Source organism: Asparagus officinalis, unplaced genomic scaffold (genome assembly GCF_001876935.1).
Source record: "Asparagus officinalis unplaced genomic scaffold, Aspof.V1 AsparagusV1_Un437, whole genome shotgun sequence".
In the NCBI taxonomy this organism is placed as follows: Eukaryota; Viridiplantae; Streptophyta; class Magnoliopsida; order Asparagales; family Asparagaceae; genus Asparagus; species Asparagus officinalis.
The window spans coordinates 143904-157977 of NW_017972702.1; the positions used below are offsets into that span (position 1 = coordinate 143904).

General features: G+C 36.5%; 1 protein-coding gene across 2 annotated transcripts; it reads left to right on the plus strand.

Moving 5' to 3' along the window:
• The first annotated feature begins 1894 nt into the window (after nucleotides 1-1894).
• LOC109827797 (metacaspase-1-like) lies at nucleotides 1895-12409 on the plus strand. Of its 2 annotated transcripts, none has more exons than XM_020394820.1 (5): nucleotides 1895-2121; nucleotides 3498-3839; nucleotides 8602-8722; nucleotides 11460-11657; nucleotides 12125-12409. In XM_020394820.1, the coding sequence occupies exons 2-5, from the start codon at nucleotides 3556-3558 to the stop codon at nucleotides 12182-12184; spliced, it is 663 nt and encodes a 220-aa protein (XP_020250409.1). In that variant the 5' UTR covers nucleotides 1895-2121; nucleotides 3498-3555; the 3' UTR covers nucleotides 12185-12409. The 2 variants fall into 2 exon arrangements, with proteins under 2 accessions (XP_020250409.1, XP_020250408.1); XM_020394819.1 differs by having other exon boundaries at nucleotides 3509-3839.
• The last annotated feature ends 1665 nt before the right edge of the window (nucleotides 12410-14074 follow it).

The following is a 14074-nucleotide window of genomic DNA, read 5'->3' on the forward strand; positions in this document are numbered from 1 at the left end:
ATATCTTTAGGCTGATCAGAAGCACCGATGATTGTAGCTGTATCAACCCCTCTGGCTGGTCCTACAATCGGAACTCTATTGTGGTTAAGTAAGAACTGGCAAAAAAATTACGGCAAAGTTACAATAAAAATTCCTACCTACAGATGAACCAACCTCTATGCGTGGTCCTATAGCTTCGTGATGGGCTTGCTCCGATAACATATCATCGAGCAACATATCGTCAGCCTTGGAGGAGCTCGAGTCAAATCGAATGTGTGCCCACCCAACTCGTCGATGTCAGCATCATGAAGGGTTTCATCCTCAGCTAAACCCTCCATAATCATAACTACGGAAGATAGAAGTTAGGTAGAAGGAAGAAAAGCTAAAGTTCAGAATGAGTAGAGATCGAACTCACCCTCTGTGGCTACAGCAACTTCCCCAATCTCGACACCTGGGCCCATTCCCTTTATCTTCTCTAAAAGAGCATGAAGCATAGAAACAATTAGGGGATCCACGGATTCGGAATCATTCAACTCTCGTAGTTGCCATTTGAATGGTGTATTATCGGTATTAGATATACCTTGGTTGGAGATCCTCGTATCTGGATCAAGCTCGCCAACATCAGCACCTCGCCAGCCCTAGCATGCACAGGTTCTTCAGCAATAGCCTCATGCACCTGCTGCACAAAGCCTGGGCCTTTGAAATGAGCAAAGTCGGGAAAGAGAGAGTCATACGAAAATGCACCTCCTTCGCGACCCCCTGAGAAAACAGAATGTGATTAGGTCTGAAGAATTCACAAGTAAAATGATCAATAGATACACAAAGGCAAGACGTTACCTTCTCCGCCGGTAGGTACGTTGCCGAATGACTCCGCCTCAAAAGCGCGCGGATCGATATGTGACTTGTGCACTTTTTTCTTTCGCTTCGGGGATCGAGCCTCCTTGTGAATAGCAGGTCTCTCCTACCCAATCTTGGCATGTTAATCGACCTATGAAGAAGCCTCGGCAACGGATCGAGATCTCGTGCAAAGGAAGGGACGAGGCTCTTCTTCTTCAACCACTTCACCTGGAAGGACATTTGTTATTTTGTTAGGACATGAAATAAAACCTCCTGCCTCGACTTCTTTGAAGTCTTTGGAGGCTTAAACAAAGCAAACGGATGAACCCGACAAATGATCACCAGATTCGTAAGTGATCTTGAGAAAAAGAAGTCTTTTTCATGCCAGTGGATGTTAACTTTTACGATTAACATGTTAACTCTTAGGGTTAACATGTTAACTCTTACAGTTAACATGTTATATGTAAGAGTTAACATGTTAACAGTAAGAGTTAACATGTTAACCCTAAGAGTTAACATCCACTAACATGAGAAAAGAGGAGGGTAAAAATGGGATTTAAGCCAACAGATATGTCTAATCATGAACTGATATGTCTAATCATCTGCTGGTATAAGCTGGAATCATGATGGATGAGCCTGGGCACAATTATTTAAAAAACAAGGGGTTGTAACACATTTAAAAAAAATATGGAGGGCAGGAGCACATTGAAAGTTGGATTTTGGGAACTAGAAGTAATTTTCCCAAAAATCATTTCCCAAATCCAGTATTCTTCACTCCCGGCTTCCTTTTCCACAAAAGTCAAATCTTCAACAGCCTAAAGCATCCTCCCCTTTCACCCCGCACTGCACCACAGGCCCCACACGCAGCTGGCTACAAAATATTCGCAAGTCCAACTGGGTGCGCGAGTTAAAAGCCAACAAATAGTCTGAACAGACGCGGAGAGAATACTTCCTCCTCCTCTAACCTGCGCCGGCTATGCTGAGGCTAACTAAGCTGCTCCCATGCAAAACGCCTCTCCAGCTGCCCCCAAACGCCGGCTCCGTTCCCGGTTGCGCATCTGACCGCCCCCTCCCGTCACCACACGTGTCGCCGGACCCTCCGGGCCTCCTGAGAACATTACTTCCCTGCCCCTCCGCGGGGCGCACCCCCGCTGGCGCACGGTAAGAAGAGGGCGGTTATCTGCGCGGTATCGTACCGGAAGTCCAGGCACGAGCTGAAGGGGAGCATCAATGATGCCAAGTGCATGCGTTACTTCCTCGTCAACCGCTTCGGTTTCCCCGAGGATTGTATCCTTATGCTCACCGGTCGGTGATCAGCTCTTATTATTCATTTTGATATCTTTGCTTCTTTGAGTTCACATAGTTTAGGGATTGTGCGATTTGACCTACCAAAGTTTATGGGTGTTATATGAGATAATAAAAGAAAAAGTTTTGCAGGGATATGTGCGAAACACACCAAAGTTCAGAGGTTTTGTCAAATTAACCCAAAAATTTTCCCAGTTCATTATTAATTCTGTCTAATTATTATGTCAAAATCAATTTGGGGAACCTACCAAATAATTTTTTTTAGTTTTTCTAGATTAAAGAAATCTAATATGAACATTTACACATGATATTGACCCTGTGGTGTCATACTTTATGTACTCTATTATCACCGGAGCAAGAAAATATAGCAAGTTGGTACTTAGGGTCAACAAAATATGCCAATATAATAATTTAGGAAATTGTGTATAGAGTTATAACCTTTAAACCCTCGTCACAACTTTGGAGTCATGGTGGAGTGGCAGGGATCTTAGACAATAATATCTTGATGGTTATGATTAATTTTTAATATAACTAACACTCTTATCGTTTGTGAGGTGAACTCATTTTCACTTTTCAGTTGAGATAAAATATAATTTGTATTAGATGATAGACAATTATGGTTGAAACATAAGTGTTCTGCACTGGAAACAATCAGATCTATTTACTTATTTTGGACTCATACTTAGGCGGTCTCAACATTGGTCAAGACTTGCGTTATTAAGCTTGTTGAATGTTGGGTATGATTAAGTTTACTGTGGCTCATATGAAACTAACCTTATTTATTCAGTTCATCACCAAGATTATCAATGTGGCATATATTGTAAGTTTTAAACTTAGCACATATAAAATTTGCAAGTGGCCTACCAATATTTCAAATTCAAAATCCGTTTTGGTGAGCTATGGCCTGTTCTATATATTAAAAAGGAAAATCTAAAGCCTGTGGGCATAAAGTAATGTCTTTATAACAACGTACCACTCGTAGCTTTTAAATTAGTGAGAACTTATCGTATTGATGGTGCAGGAGTACTTTTATGCATTGTCTAATTGTTGTGGCTTATACAAACTGGGTTAACAAATAAAATTTCTAAGTTTGTGTGCGAAAACATTTATCTTTAGAAAAATTATGTTGAACTTTTCTTTATTACTAAAATCAGTATTGAGGTTATGTGCAACATTTCATATGATTTGGGTTTTTTTTATTACGATATTTATAGTATGCTGAAATTATGATTATGTGTATTTATATTTCCATAACAATTATTTTATAAATCCCCGACCCTTCAAGCATTTAGCATGAACTAGCAAATCCATGTCTAATTTCAGCACACTTTCTTTGAAATCTTCTTGAAATTAATCTTAATTTTCTATTCTGAAAGTTGATCTGCAGAAGAAGAGACTGATCGTTTTAGGAATCCAACTAAGCAAAACATAAGGATGGCATTGTATTGGCTTGTCCAAGGTTGTCAAACAGGAGATTCATTAGTATTTTACTACTCCGGCCATGGTTCACAACAAAGGAACTATAACGGCGATGAAATGGATGGCTATGATGAAACCATTTGTCCGCTGGACTTTGAAACACAAGGGATGATTGTAGATGATGAAATAAATGCGACCATTGTTAGACCACTGCCTTTTGGAGTTAAACTTCATGCCTTAATAGATGCATGCCATAGTGGCACTGTCCTTGATCTACCATTTCTCTGCAGAATGAATAGGTCAGTAATTTTACAGTTAGATTATGATCTTTGCTCTTTTTAGAAATCAAAGAATTTTCTTTTCATTTTATTACGTTGACTATAGTTGTAACTGGTTGATTAGTTGCAAAAATAAGACACCATCGTTTTCGGCAAGAACAAAAATCCCCATCTCAAGTGTTTCACTTTCAGCAGTTGATCTAATTCATGAACTGTTTTATATAGAGAAAATATCCTAATGTCGTTTAAAATGGAAGTTTTCCATATTTTACTCTGCTCAAAGACAAAATTGGCACTTTTGAATATAGCAGCCGTCTTTATGCTATAATATAAAATGGATTTTGTGGTCTATTGCCTCTTTTTAGCGTATGAGGCAATATCTAAGGATAACTAGTCCTTTGTTACACTCTTTTGGAGGATTAACTCGTGTTTTGAAATTTTTATGTTACTCCTGAAATATATGCATTTGTTAGGTACATTAGGGAGTTGAAAGTTAACTGATTATCAAGCTTGGTTTTAGCATTACTGGCATGCTACCAAATTATAGTAGACTGACTAACCTCTTAGTTGATGGTTACTTTTGACTTGTAGACACAAACATGTCATACTTCACCAAGGAACGGAATGTATGGGACACTGCAATTCTCCTAAGTCTGGAGTTATATGTGTGTGTGTGTGATACGGGTGTATCTTCTCTTCAGGAGCTTAGCGATCCTCATGGGAACTTGAGGATAGGAGATTCTCATATCTTGGGAATAGGAGCATGGATGGAGCCAAAGAAGACGGCGAAAGAAGTCAACAGGAGCGAAACACAAAAGAACAGGGTAAACTGGCAGATCTCTGGCCGGTCGACCGCAGCACACATGCCGGTCGACCGTAAAACCTGCACGATGCAGGGTTTGAGAAAACTCTCTGGCCGGTCGACCGGACCAAGTCTGGCGGTCGACCGGATCGCGATTTCTGGGTTTCCTGTTTCGTTTTGGATTCTGTTTTGACAGGGATTCCTGATTCTTTTGGGCTTGTTTATTTACAAGATTGCCATCCACGTTTGCACATCTATAAATATGATTGTTTTAGGGTTCTAAACAATCAGACCTAAGGGAGAAGTGATCAAGAGAAATTCTAATAATTGTATTAGGATTTAGAGAGAGAGTTCAGAGGTTGTTCTCGATTCTAGTGAGATTGTGAGGGAGAGATTGTAATCTTTTGTTCTTCATAATCTAGAGAAGGTATTTTCCTTCGCCTTATACTGAATTGTTCTTGTGTTTTGGTCATCCTCTTCTCAACCCACCTTTTGGTAATTCCGCGACCAAAGAGTGCTCGCACGACGACTTGTATCAGTATTTCTTCAAAACGCGTGCCTCACATGCACGAGCCCAAGCATGAGCTCCATGAAAGCCAAGTTGAACGCAGCCCTCAGTGGCACATTGTTCAATCAAAATGAGGACCTCAGGAAAGCATTGATTCTCCAAAATGCAGTTCTCAGGAGCGCATTGTTCAATTGGAACACAGCCCTGAGGGATGCATTACTCAATTAGAATGCAATCACCAAGGGAGCGTTTAAATCGAGCGGATGGAGACGTATTTTACTCTCTATGGCTATTCGTCAAAAGAGAAGATTGTGTTCGCGACTTTGAAGCTTTCAGGACATGCGTTGACGTGGTGGAAATCCTATTGCAAACAGGAGAAGAAAGTGACGTCGTGGAACAAGTTTAAGGAGCTACTTAGGAAACAGTTCTATCCGGTGGGATTCCTTGAGGAGCGTTGGTACAAGTGGTATGGCTTGCGCCAAAGGGTCAATCAAACCGTTTAAGAATATACTACGGAGTTCCAACAGCAGGCAATGGTTCTTAACATTGCGACAGAGGAATATTCCGTGTTTATGAAGTATATGTCGGGATTGAGCGATTACATCCGAAAGGAGATGAGGTTATTCACGATCGAGACTATTGCAGATGCGAGCGTGAAGGCCATTGCCATTGAGGGCAAGCAAAAGAAGAGCAACGAAGCAAAGGGGGATGCAAAGCAAGTTGGAGGCGAGTCTAGTGGTTCTCAGTTTAAGGAGGAGAAGAAGAAGGGTGATCCAGGGAAAGCAGGGCTGATTTGTAGTCACTGCGAGAAGACAGGACACGAAGTTGATCGGTGCTGGGAGAAGTATCCTCATCTCAAGCCAAGAGGGTTGAAGAAGGAGGAAAAAAAGACATACATGATAGCTCAAGGTCCGAAAGAAGTCCCGGGGATGACAGAGCCTAATAGCAGTCTCAATCTTATGACGGGGAAACAGGCCACGAAAGAGGACGACGACCCGAGAGAGCAGCTCTTTGTTCTTAAGTTGCAAGTGAAGACCAGTTTGGTTGATGCCATAGTTGATCCGGGTAGCGAGAAGAATTTGATATCCGAAGCCTTGGTTCAGAAGCTGGGTCTGAAAACGGTCAAGCATCCAAAGCCCTATCCACTAGGGTGGATTCAGAAGGAGGAGAAGCTATGTGTAGTTGATCAATGCACTATAAGATTTGCACTCCATGAGTCGTATATTGACGAGGTCACATGCGACGTAGTTCCATTGGATGTTTGTCAGATTATACTGGGCAATCCGTACTTATGGGATAGATATGCGATCTACGAGAGGCGGGCTCAGAAGTATACATTCACCAAGGGTGGTGAAAAGTTCATATTTCGTTCGGCATCTCTTCCGAGGGAGACAAGCTTGGGAACGGTGACGCGAGCGAAGAGGTTAGTGAATGCAAGCAAGAAGTTTGTCTCGCTGTGCATTAGACTTCCAGAAAAGCCATCGATTAAGGATTGCAATTTGGAGCGAGAAGTGACTACGACGAGACGCGGGATGAATGAGTTATTTCCTATCGGACGTCGAGATCAGATTCCTAGTAAGGTCAGGTGGTTCAGAAAAGGAGGAGGGGCTCGCGAGTTCCCTCAGTTTCAGTTCTAACTTGAACGGGACTTCAAGTTCCTAAAGAGGGACCCATGATACGGGTGTATCTTCTCTTCAGGAGCTTAGCGATCCTCATGGGAACTTGAGGATAGGAGATTCTCATATCTTGGGAATAGGAGCATGGATGGAGCCAAAGAAGAAGACGAAAGAAGTCAACAGGAGCGAAACACAAAAGAACAGGGTAAACTGGCAGATCTCTGGCCGGTCGACCGCAACACACATGCCGGTCGACCTTAAAACCTGCACGATGCAGGGTTTGAGAAAACTCTCTGGCCGGTCGACCGGACCAAGTCTGGCGGTCGACCGGATCGCGATTTCTGGGTTTCCTGCTTCGTTTTGGATTCTGTTTTGACAGGGATTCCTGATTCTTTTGGGCTTGTTTATTTACAAGATTGCCATCCACGTTTGCACATCTATAAATAGGATTGTTTTAGGGTTCTAAACAATCAGACCTTAGAGGTTTAGAGGGAGAGTTGGGAGGTTGTTCTCAATTCTAGTGAGATTGTGAGAGAGGGATTGTAATCTTTTTCATACTCATAATCTAGAGAAGGTATTTTCCTTCGCCTTATACTGAATTGTTCTTGTGTTTTGGTCATCCTCTTCTCAACCCACCTTTTGGTAATTCCGCGACCAAAGGATGCTCGCACGGCGACTCGTATCAGTGTGTGTGTGTGATCAAATGAGATGGTGAGGTGAAAATTATCATGCGCTGGTCCTTGGGGTGCAAACAGATCACATATGATACTTGCCATATATTTATTAGCTTACTACTCATGAAAAATACAAATATAGAAAACTCATATCTGTATCAACTGAAATCAAACACAGGTACAGATCAGACGAGAGAAAATATATGTGGATACAAAGCATATAAGAGGAAAGTAGATAAGACGGAAATTATATAGGTTTATGATACAAGAGATTTTAAATATAATAAATTTCTCAAATGGGAGTCCATTGATATATTCATATATATGAAAATATAAAGATTAGATCTCTGAAGCATCGAATTTGATTTTAAATTCATTACTGTATTTTTCAGAATAACTTTAACTATGTGATATATATGCAGATATCCATATCCATTTTTCATCCCTACCTGGCCTAATAGGCTATTCATTCAATGATCGACACCATCCATCTTGATTTATATGTCAGATAATCTCTGCATGTAAAATATTGAGATTTTCCTTTTTATATGTGTGCATGTGTCTGTTTGAATAGCGTTCATGCGTGAAAATCGGTATGAGGTGAAACCTGATTTTGATAAATGAGCTACTAAGAGATAGACAAGTGGTGAGACACATCTTACTAGTTACATTGAAGCGAGTGGACCTTGACCACCTCTATGTTTTGATAGCTTATTCTGCTAAATGATGGCGACTCATAATCAATATGTGCCTTTATGTATGTATGTGTGTGCGCGCGCGTGCATGTGCATATTTTTTGAAATATGTGTACTCAACTGCTATGCCTAGCATGTTAGATGTGTCACGCACTTGCCAACTGTCTATTGGGGAAATTATCCTATATATTACTGGTTGATACCTGCTGATATTCCGCTTGGTGAACCACAAGTTCTATTTTACAGCTATTTAAGCAGATTATATTATCGGGATTTTGAGATTATATTCTGCTCCATGGTGATCAATAAAACCCAATAAACACATATTCTTTATCATCCTTCGCTTAAAATCACCTGCTGACCGTTTCATCATATATTATTACAACATAATTGTCTCAAAATGAATCGTGAAAATGTAGTAGGTTAGTTTTCTTATTGTTGCTGTTTTACCTTTAGGCATTGGATAATTAAATCATTTGTTTATATAGGAACGGGCAATATATTTGGGAAGATCATCGGCCCAGGGCTGGTGCTTGGAAAGGTACAAGTGGCGGTGAAGCCATTTCATTTAGTGGTTGTGATGATAATCAAACGTCTGCTGATACCTCGGTAAGCTTCTTTAACCACTACTTATGACATGTTGAGTAGGTTAATATCTGAAAAGTTAAAATCATTATCAGCTTTTATTATCATTTGAAAGATTTGGTTAATTGCTGAAAGTCATTTGAAAACCTATAAAGATGGTCATTTTGGGGACTATCGAATAATTGGTTTCCATATTGATAGATACCTTAATTGTGATGAAGCTCCTTGAAGACCTTTATGAGAAAGGACCAATGTAAATTGAAGGCTACTTAGTTTGATGACTTTTCTAGAATTTGAATTTGGTTGACTAAAACATCCTACAGCATATGAGCCCTTATGAGAAGCAGGGACTACTTTATTATAATTTACAATTTGAAAGATATTTCTCTAAAGCCTTTATGTTTGTTTTGAGCAGTAGAGTTAGAAAAATAAAAATAAAGTATCACCACAATAAGAGCAGCATGAATTTTCTGTTTGTATTACACTGTTTATTAAACCCTGAGGTTTTTAGGAAAGAGATTACTAATATTTCTTGATACACAGTCTCTGGTGATCCTAGCGTTTGAGATTTTCATTATAGTTAAAACTGATAAAACATGATGTAATTTGTTCTGTTGGACGCAACTAGAATGAATAGACACAAAAGGAAAACTATTATTTCTTTGTTTTACTGGCGAGGTGTGGACAAGGTGTGGAAATGTTTCAATGCTTCGATAGAGTAATATGACTCCGGCTCTCTTTGTTTTCTTAAGAAAAAAGAAATGGAACTTACCCACCCTGTTTCACTACTAAGAACTAAAAGAAAATACTGAGAGAGTTTGCAAGAGTCAAATTAATGTAAGCATCTCCTTTGGTGAACTTTTTTCCAAAACCAATAACACAGCAAAACATAGTGATTTCTTGATGACAAAATAAATAAGAAAAATTAATAAAACTTCTTTCTTTTCTTATCCTTTCTTTAATAAAAGGGTTTTTACATCAAAACCATATTTACTTTTATCCAAATTGATACTTATCACCTTTAAATTTTTTTTTTATGTGAACCATCTTTACTTGCTAACATGTTTGCAATGTCACACCTAATCTAGTTTTCAGCCAAAAATACGTGAAATGACCATTTTACCCTCACCATTTTCTTCTTTTTTAATCTCCTTCCTCATAAACCCTAACCTAAACCCTAACTCTAACCTCCTCATCCTTTTCTCCCCATCTTCCCTCTCCCTCCTCCCCCAACTCCCCTCCCCCCCCCTCTCTCTCTCTCTCTCTCTCTCTCTCTCTCTCTCTCTCTCAACCCCCCCCCCCCTCTCTCTCTCTCTCTCTCTCTCTCTCTCTCTCTTCCTCACCGACCTCCCATTCTCCCATTCATTCTCAAGTGTGAACTAGGATTAGGATTAGGATTTGGGGGAGGTGGCGGTCATGGGTTAGGGTTAGGGTTTGTAGAGGAGGATGGAGGAGACTAGGGTTAGGGTTAGGGGTTGGAAGGAAGAAGATGTGGTAAAATGGGAATATCTGATTTTTCGTGGGTGAATAGTAAAAAAAGGTGTGACATTGCAAACATGTTAGCAAATAAAGTGGTTTACATTAAAAAAAACTTTAAAGGTGGTAAGTATCAATTTGGGTAAAAGTAAATATAGTTTTAATGTAAAAACCCTTAATAAAATTTATCCATCATTGTGATGGTCAGTTAGACATTTGATAAGAACATTCGAACATGAATCTCACATGATTTTAAAAACTAAAGGAAAAAATATATCGTAATGGGAGGCAGGAGGAGGTGTATGAATAAAAGGGTGATAAGTAGCTAAAACTTAACTGGCTAGAGGCTGCATCTGCAAATAACCCTCAAAGTAGATGAATCTGTACAATTTCATAGTACTGTGGTTGCTTAAAACATGTGTTAAATAGGTTGATATCTGAAAATGTGACATCTTTAGCATATCTTATTATTATTTGAAAGATTTGGTTAATTGCTACAAGTTATCTGAGCCCCTATAGAATAATTAATTTCCATATTGGTAGATACCTTAATTGCTGGGAAACTCTTGAAGACCTTTATGAGAATAAACCAAGGTTTCCAGAGGTTACAATGCCCTGATAGAAAAATGTAAATCTGGCTATTTCTTCACTTTCTAGAAAGAAAAAGGTGGAAATCACCCAACCTGTTTCAAAAGTAGGAAATAAAAGAACATACACAAAGAGTTCACAAGAGCCAAATTGTCGTAATTATCTCCTTGGTGAAACTTTTTCCATAAACCAATATACCATGACAGAATACAGTAGTTTCTCGATAACAAAAGAAATAACATAAATCAATAAAGTTGTTTCTTTCTTTCTTTCTTTTTTTCCTTCCCTTTGATGTATAGGAGTAATAACTCACAGGAAGATAATATAGTTAAGATTGTTAAATGATTTTCATGCTAAATCATAGGCCCCAAGAAAAACATCTGCATTTTCTCATACTTTTTCTGCATTCACATTCTTTTATCTAACTAAAATAAAAAGTGATTTCATGACTTCTGCAAGTGTTGATGCATAAAGGAATTTTTTGTTTGGAAGTTAGTTAAAGGTTTGCATCTGAAAATAACCCTAAGAAAACAGCATCTTGATTTGCTCACAAATAAAACAGAGAACTTAAGGAAGATCTTTGACCAGAAAGCTCAACTCTCTTCCGGCCTTTGGCCTTTCATATTTGTATTCATAAAACTAGGAATATAAATTTAGAATCAATTTCCTCTATTTAACTTGGAAACAAAATGTGCAGGCTCTCTCAAGAATTACATCGACAGGGGCTATGACATATTGTTTCATCAAAGCCTTTGAAGAAGGCCACGGTGCTACATATGGAAGCATACTTAGCTCCATGCGATCAACAATCAGGAATACAACTGGAGCAACTGGCCCAGTTTCGTCGGTGGTCACCATATTGGTATCAGGAGGAAGCTTTGGGGGACTGAAACAGGTAATTTACAAATACATTTAGAGGGAGTTTGGAAAGTTAAAAAAGTTCAGATAGAGTGCTTTTTCATTAAATTCTATACTGGAATTTTTGTTTGAATGATAGAAAATGAAAATGTGGAACGATAACGTGACAGGGCATCCACTTTTTTTGGGTCCTATTTGGTTGTTGCGCAAAGTGGACAATGTAATATGAAGCTCGTTCTCTCGTCCTCTCGTCCTCTCGTCCTCAATTCACTTTTCATCCACTTTTTCAAATTTGGAAGAAAGTGAATGGCTAGATGCTGATATCATTCACTCTGCTTTCCAATTACTTTCTAATCACTTTTCAATTGTCAAAACATGAGAAAAGATAAAAAGTGACGACAGTTTTTAATATATAGTCCACTTTGTATTTATTTTCAAGTTACTCAAAATCGTTTTCCATGCAAAGGGATAAGTAACCAGTTTATTCGCTGTTTTATTTTGTAGGAGCCTCAGCTGACTTCTAATGAGCCGTTTGATGTTTATCAGAAGCCATTCTCCTTTTGATTTGTGTGGCATGCTGCAGCTCACGTAGCAGGGGTTGAGTTGTGATTTAAACCATGAAGTTACTAATATTATTCATGATCATGCTGATATACTTTTAATCTATTAATATGAAGGAACTTGTAAATAATGTATCCATATGCTTGTCCATTTACTGTTTATATAAGCCATTCTACCTTACAATTGCGTGGCAAGTTGCACACATGTAGCAGGGGTTTGCTATTGAGATTCAATCGTGTTTGTATTTGGATGTTCCTCATAATAATCATGATCATGCCAAATATTAGAAATGATGTTATCGAGATGGTTTTGTGGGTATACATTATCATTTAAATGATAAGATAAGAAATATGGTACATTCGTAATAAATTAGATGTTGCTCCTATTAAGAATAAAATGAGAGAAAATCAATTAAAGTGGATTGTCCATGTATAATGGAGATCTTTACTACTCTGGTTAGAAAAAAATAATATCATTATAGTTAATGGAGTAAAGAGCTTTGGAAATGGACCTGAGTGGGTTATTGGTTGGTGTAATTTTGGGCTAAGTGGGATAATTTTTGGGACTTTAATTTATGGTGTTATTTATTGGAACAATGTGATTGAGATTTTACTTTAAGGTGTTATTTATTGGGACAATGAGATTGAGACAATTACCCTCATTTTTCCCAAAATTAGCCCACTTCTATACAAACTTTTTGTCCTAACCTCTAAAAATTACTCCATTTTTAACTTTAGAACAATCATGAGGAAAGTGAGATAATTTTGAAGCACTAATTTATTAAATATCTAATATATATTAATTATATTATAATATATAATATATCTTAATTATATTATATTATAAAATTCTATTACAACGTAAGATAATAAAATATTATATAATATTATTTAATATAACATTATTATATATTATTATTACATATTGGTTAATAATATTTTATATTATTATATACATTATTTTATATTATTTAGTATATATTTTTATTAGTTAGATAAAATATTATTGTAGTATTTTTTGATATAAAATATTGTATTATAATATAGTGTTTATATATTTAATATAATAATATATTAATTATATTACAATATGATTTATTTTTAATAATTTACCATTTTCTATTATACTTTATTATATTAACTAATAGTCTTAAATATATTGTTAATATTATGGTAGTTATAATATGAAATAATATTTTATTACTAAACATAAAATTATAATAAATTTACTATATATTAAAGTATGATAATATATATAAAATTAATATAATATATTATATTATTTAATAATATTGTTTTAGTTAGTATATTGAACATATTAATAGTATATTATGATTATTAAAAATATTATATTTTAATAATGAGCCATGTCATCAATTATTCTATTTAAATTATAGTAATTATCATAAAATAAAATAAAATATTATATTTTTAATAATAATTTAATATGTTAAATAATATTATATTGAATTAAAAAAAATTTTATAAAATTTTATTAAATATTATATTATTGAAATATTTTATTAAATATATTGTTTGTATATTTTATCAAATATTATAAAATATATCATATTATTATAATATATATTAAATTAATTAATAACATTAAATATAGTTATATTTAATTAGTAATTATAAAATAATATATTATAGTTTAGTATAAAGTAAAATAATGTATTACATTATAATAACATACCAAATAATATACTAAACCAATTAGGTAAATTAATTTAGACTTAATTGATAGATAAATATTAGACTTTAATAATGTGCCACATCATCAATTATCCCACATGAATTATCAAATCAAGGCTTCAAATTGTCCAATTATCCTAAATTGTCACACTTTACACCATTCAAAATATCCCAATGGGATAAAAATTATTTCATTAGA

What these genes read in the sequence shown, in the direction of transcription:
- LOC109827797 (XM_020394819.1), top strand. Translation starts at nt 2,061, where the DNA reads ATGCGTTACTTCCTCGTCAACCGCTTCGGTTTCCCCGAGGATTGTATC. An exon ending in TTTCTCTGCAGAATGAATAG is followed by an intron (nt 3,840 to 8,601) that starts GTCAGTAATTTT and finishes TTGTTTATATAG; the next exon opens with GAACGGGCAATATATTTGGG. An exon ending in GCTTTGGGGGACTGAAACAG is followed by an intron (nt 11,658 to 12,124) that starts GTAATTTACAAA and finishes TTTATTTTGTAG; the next exon opens with GAGCCTCAGCTGACTTCTAA.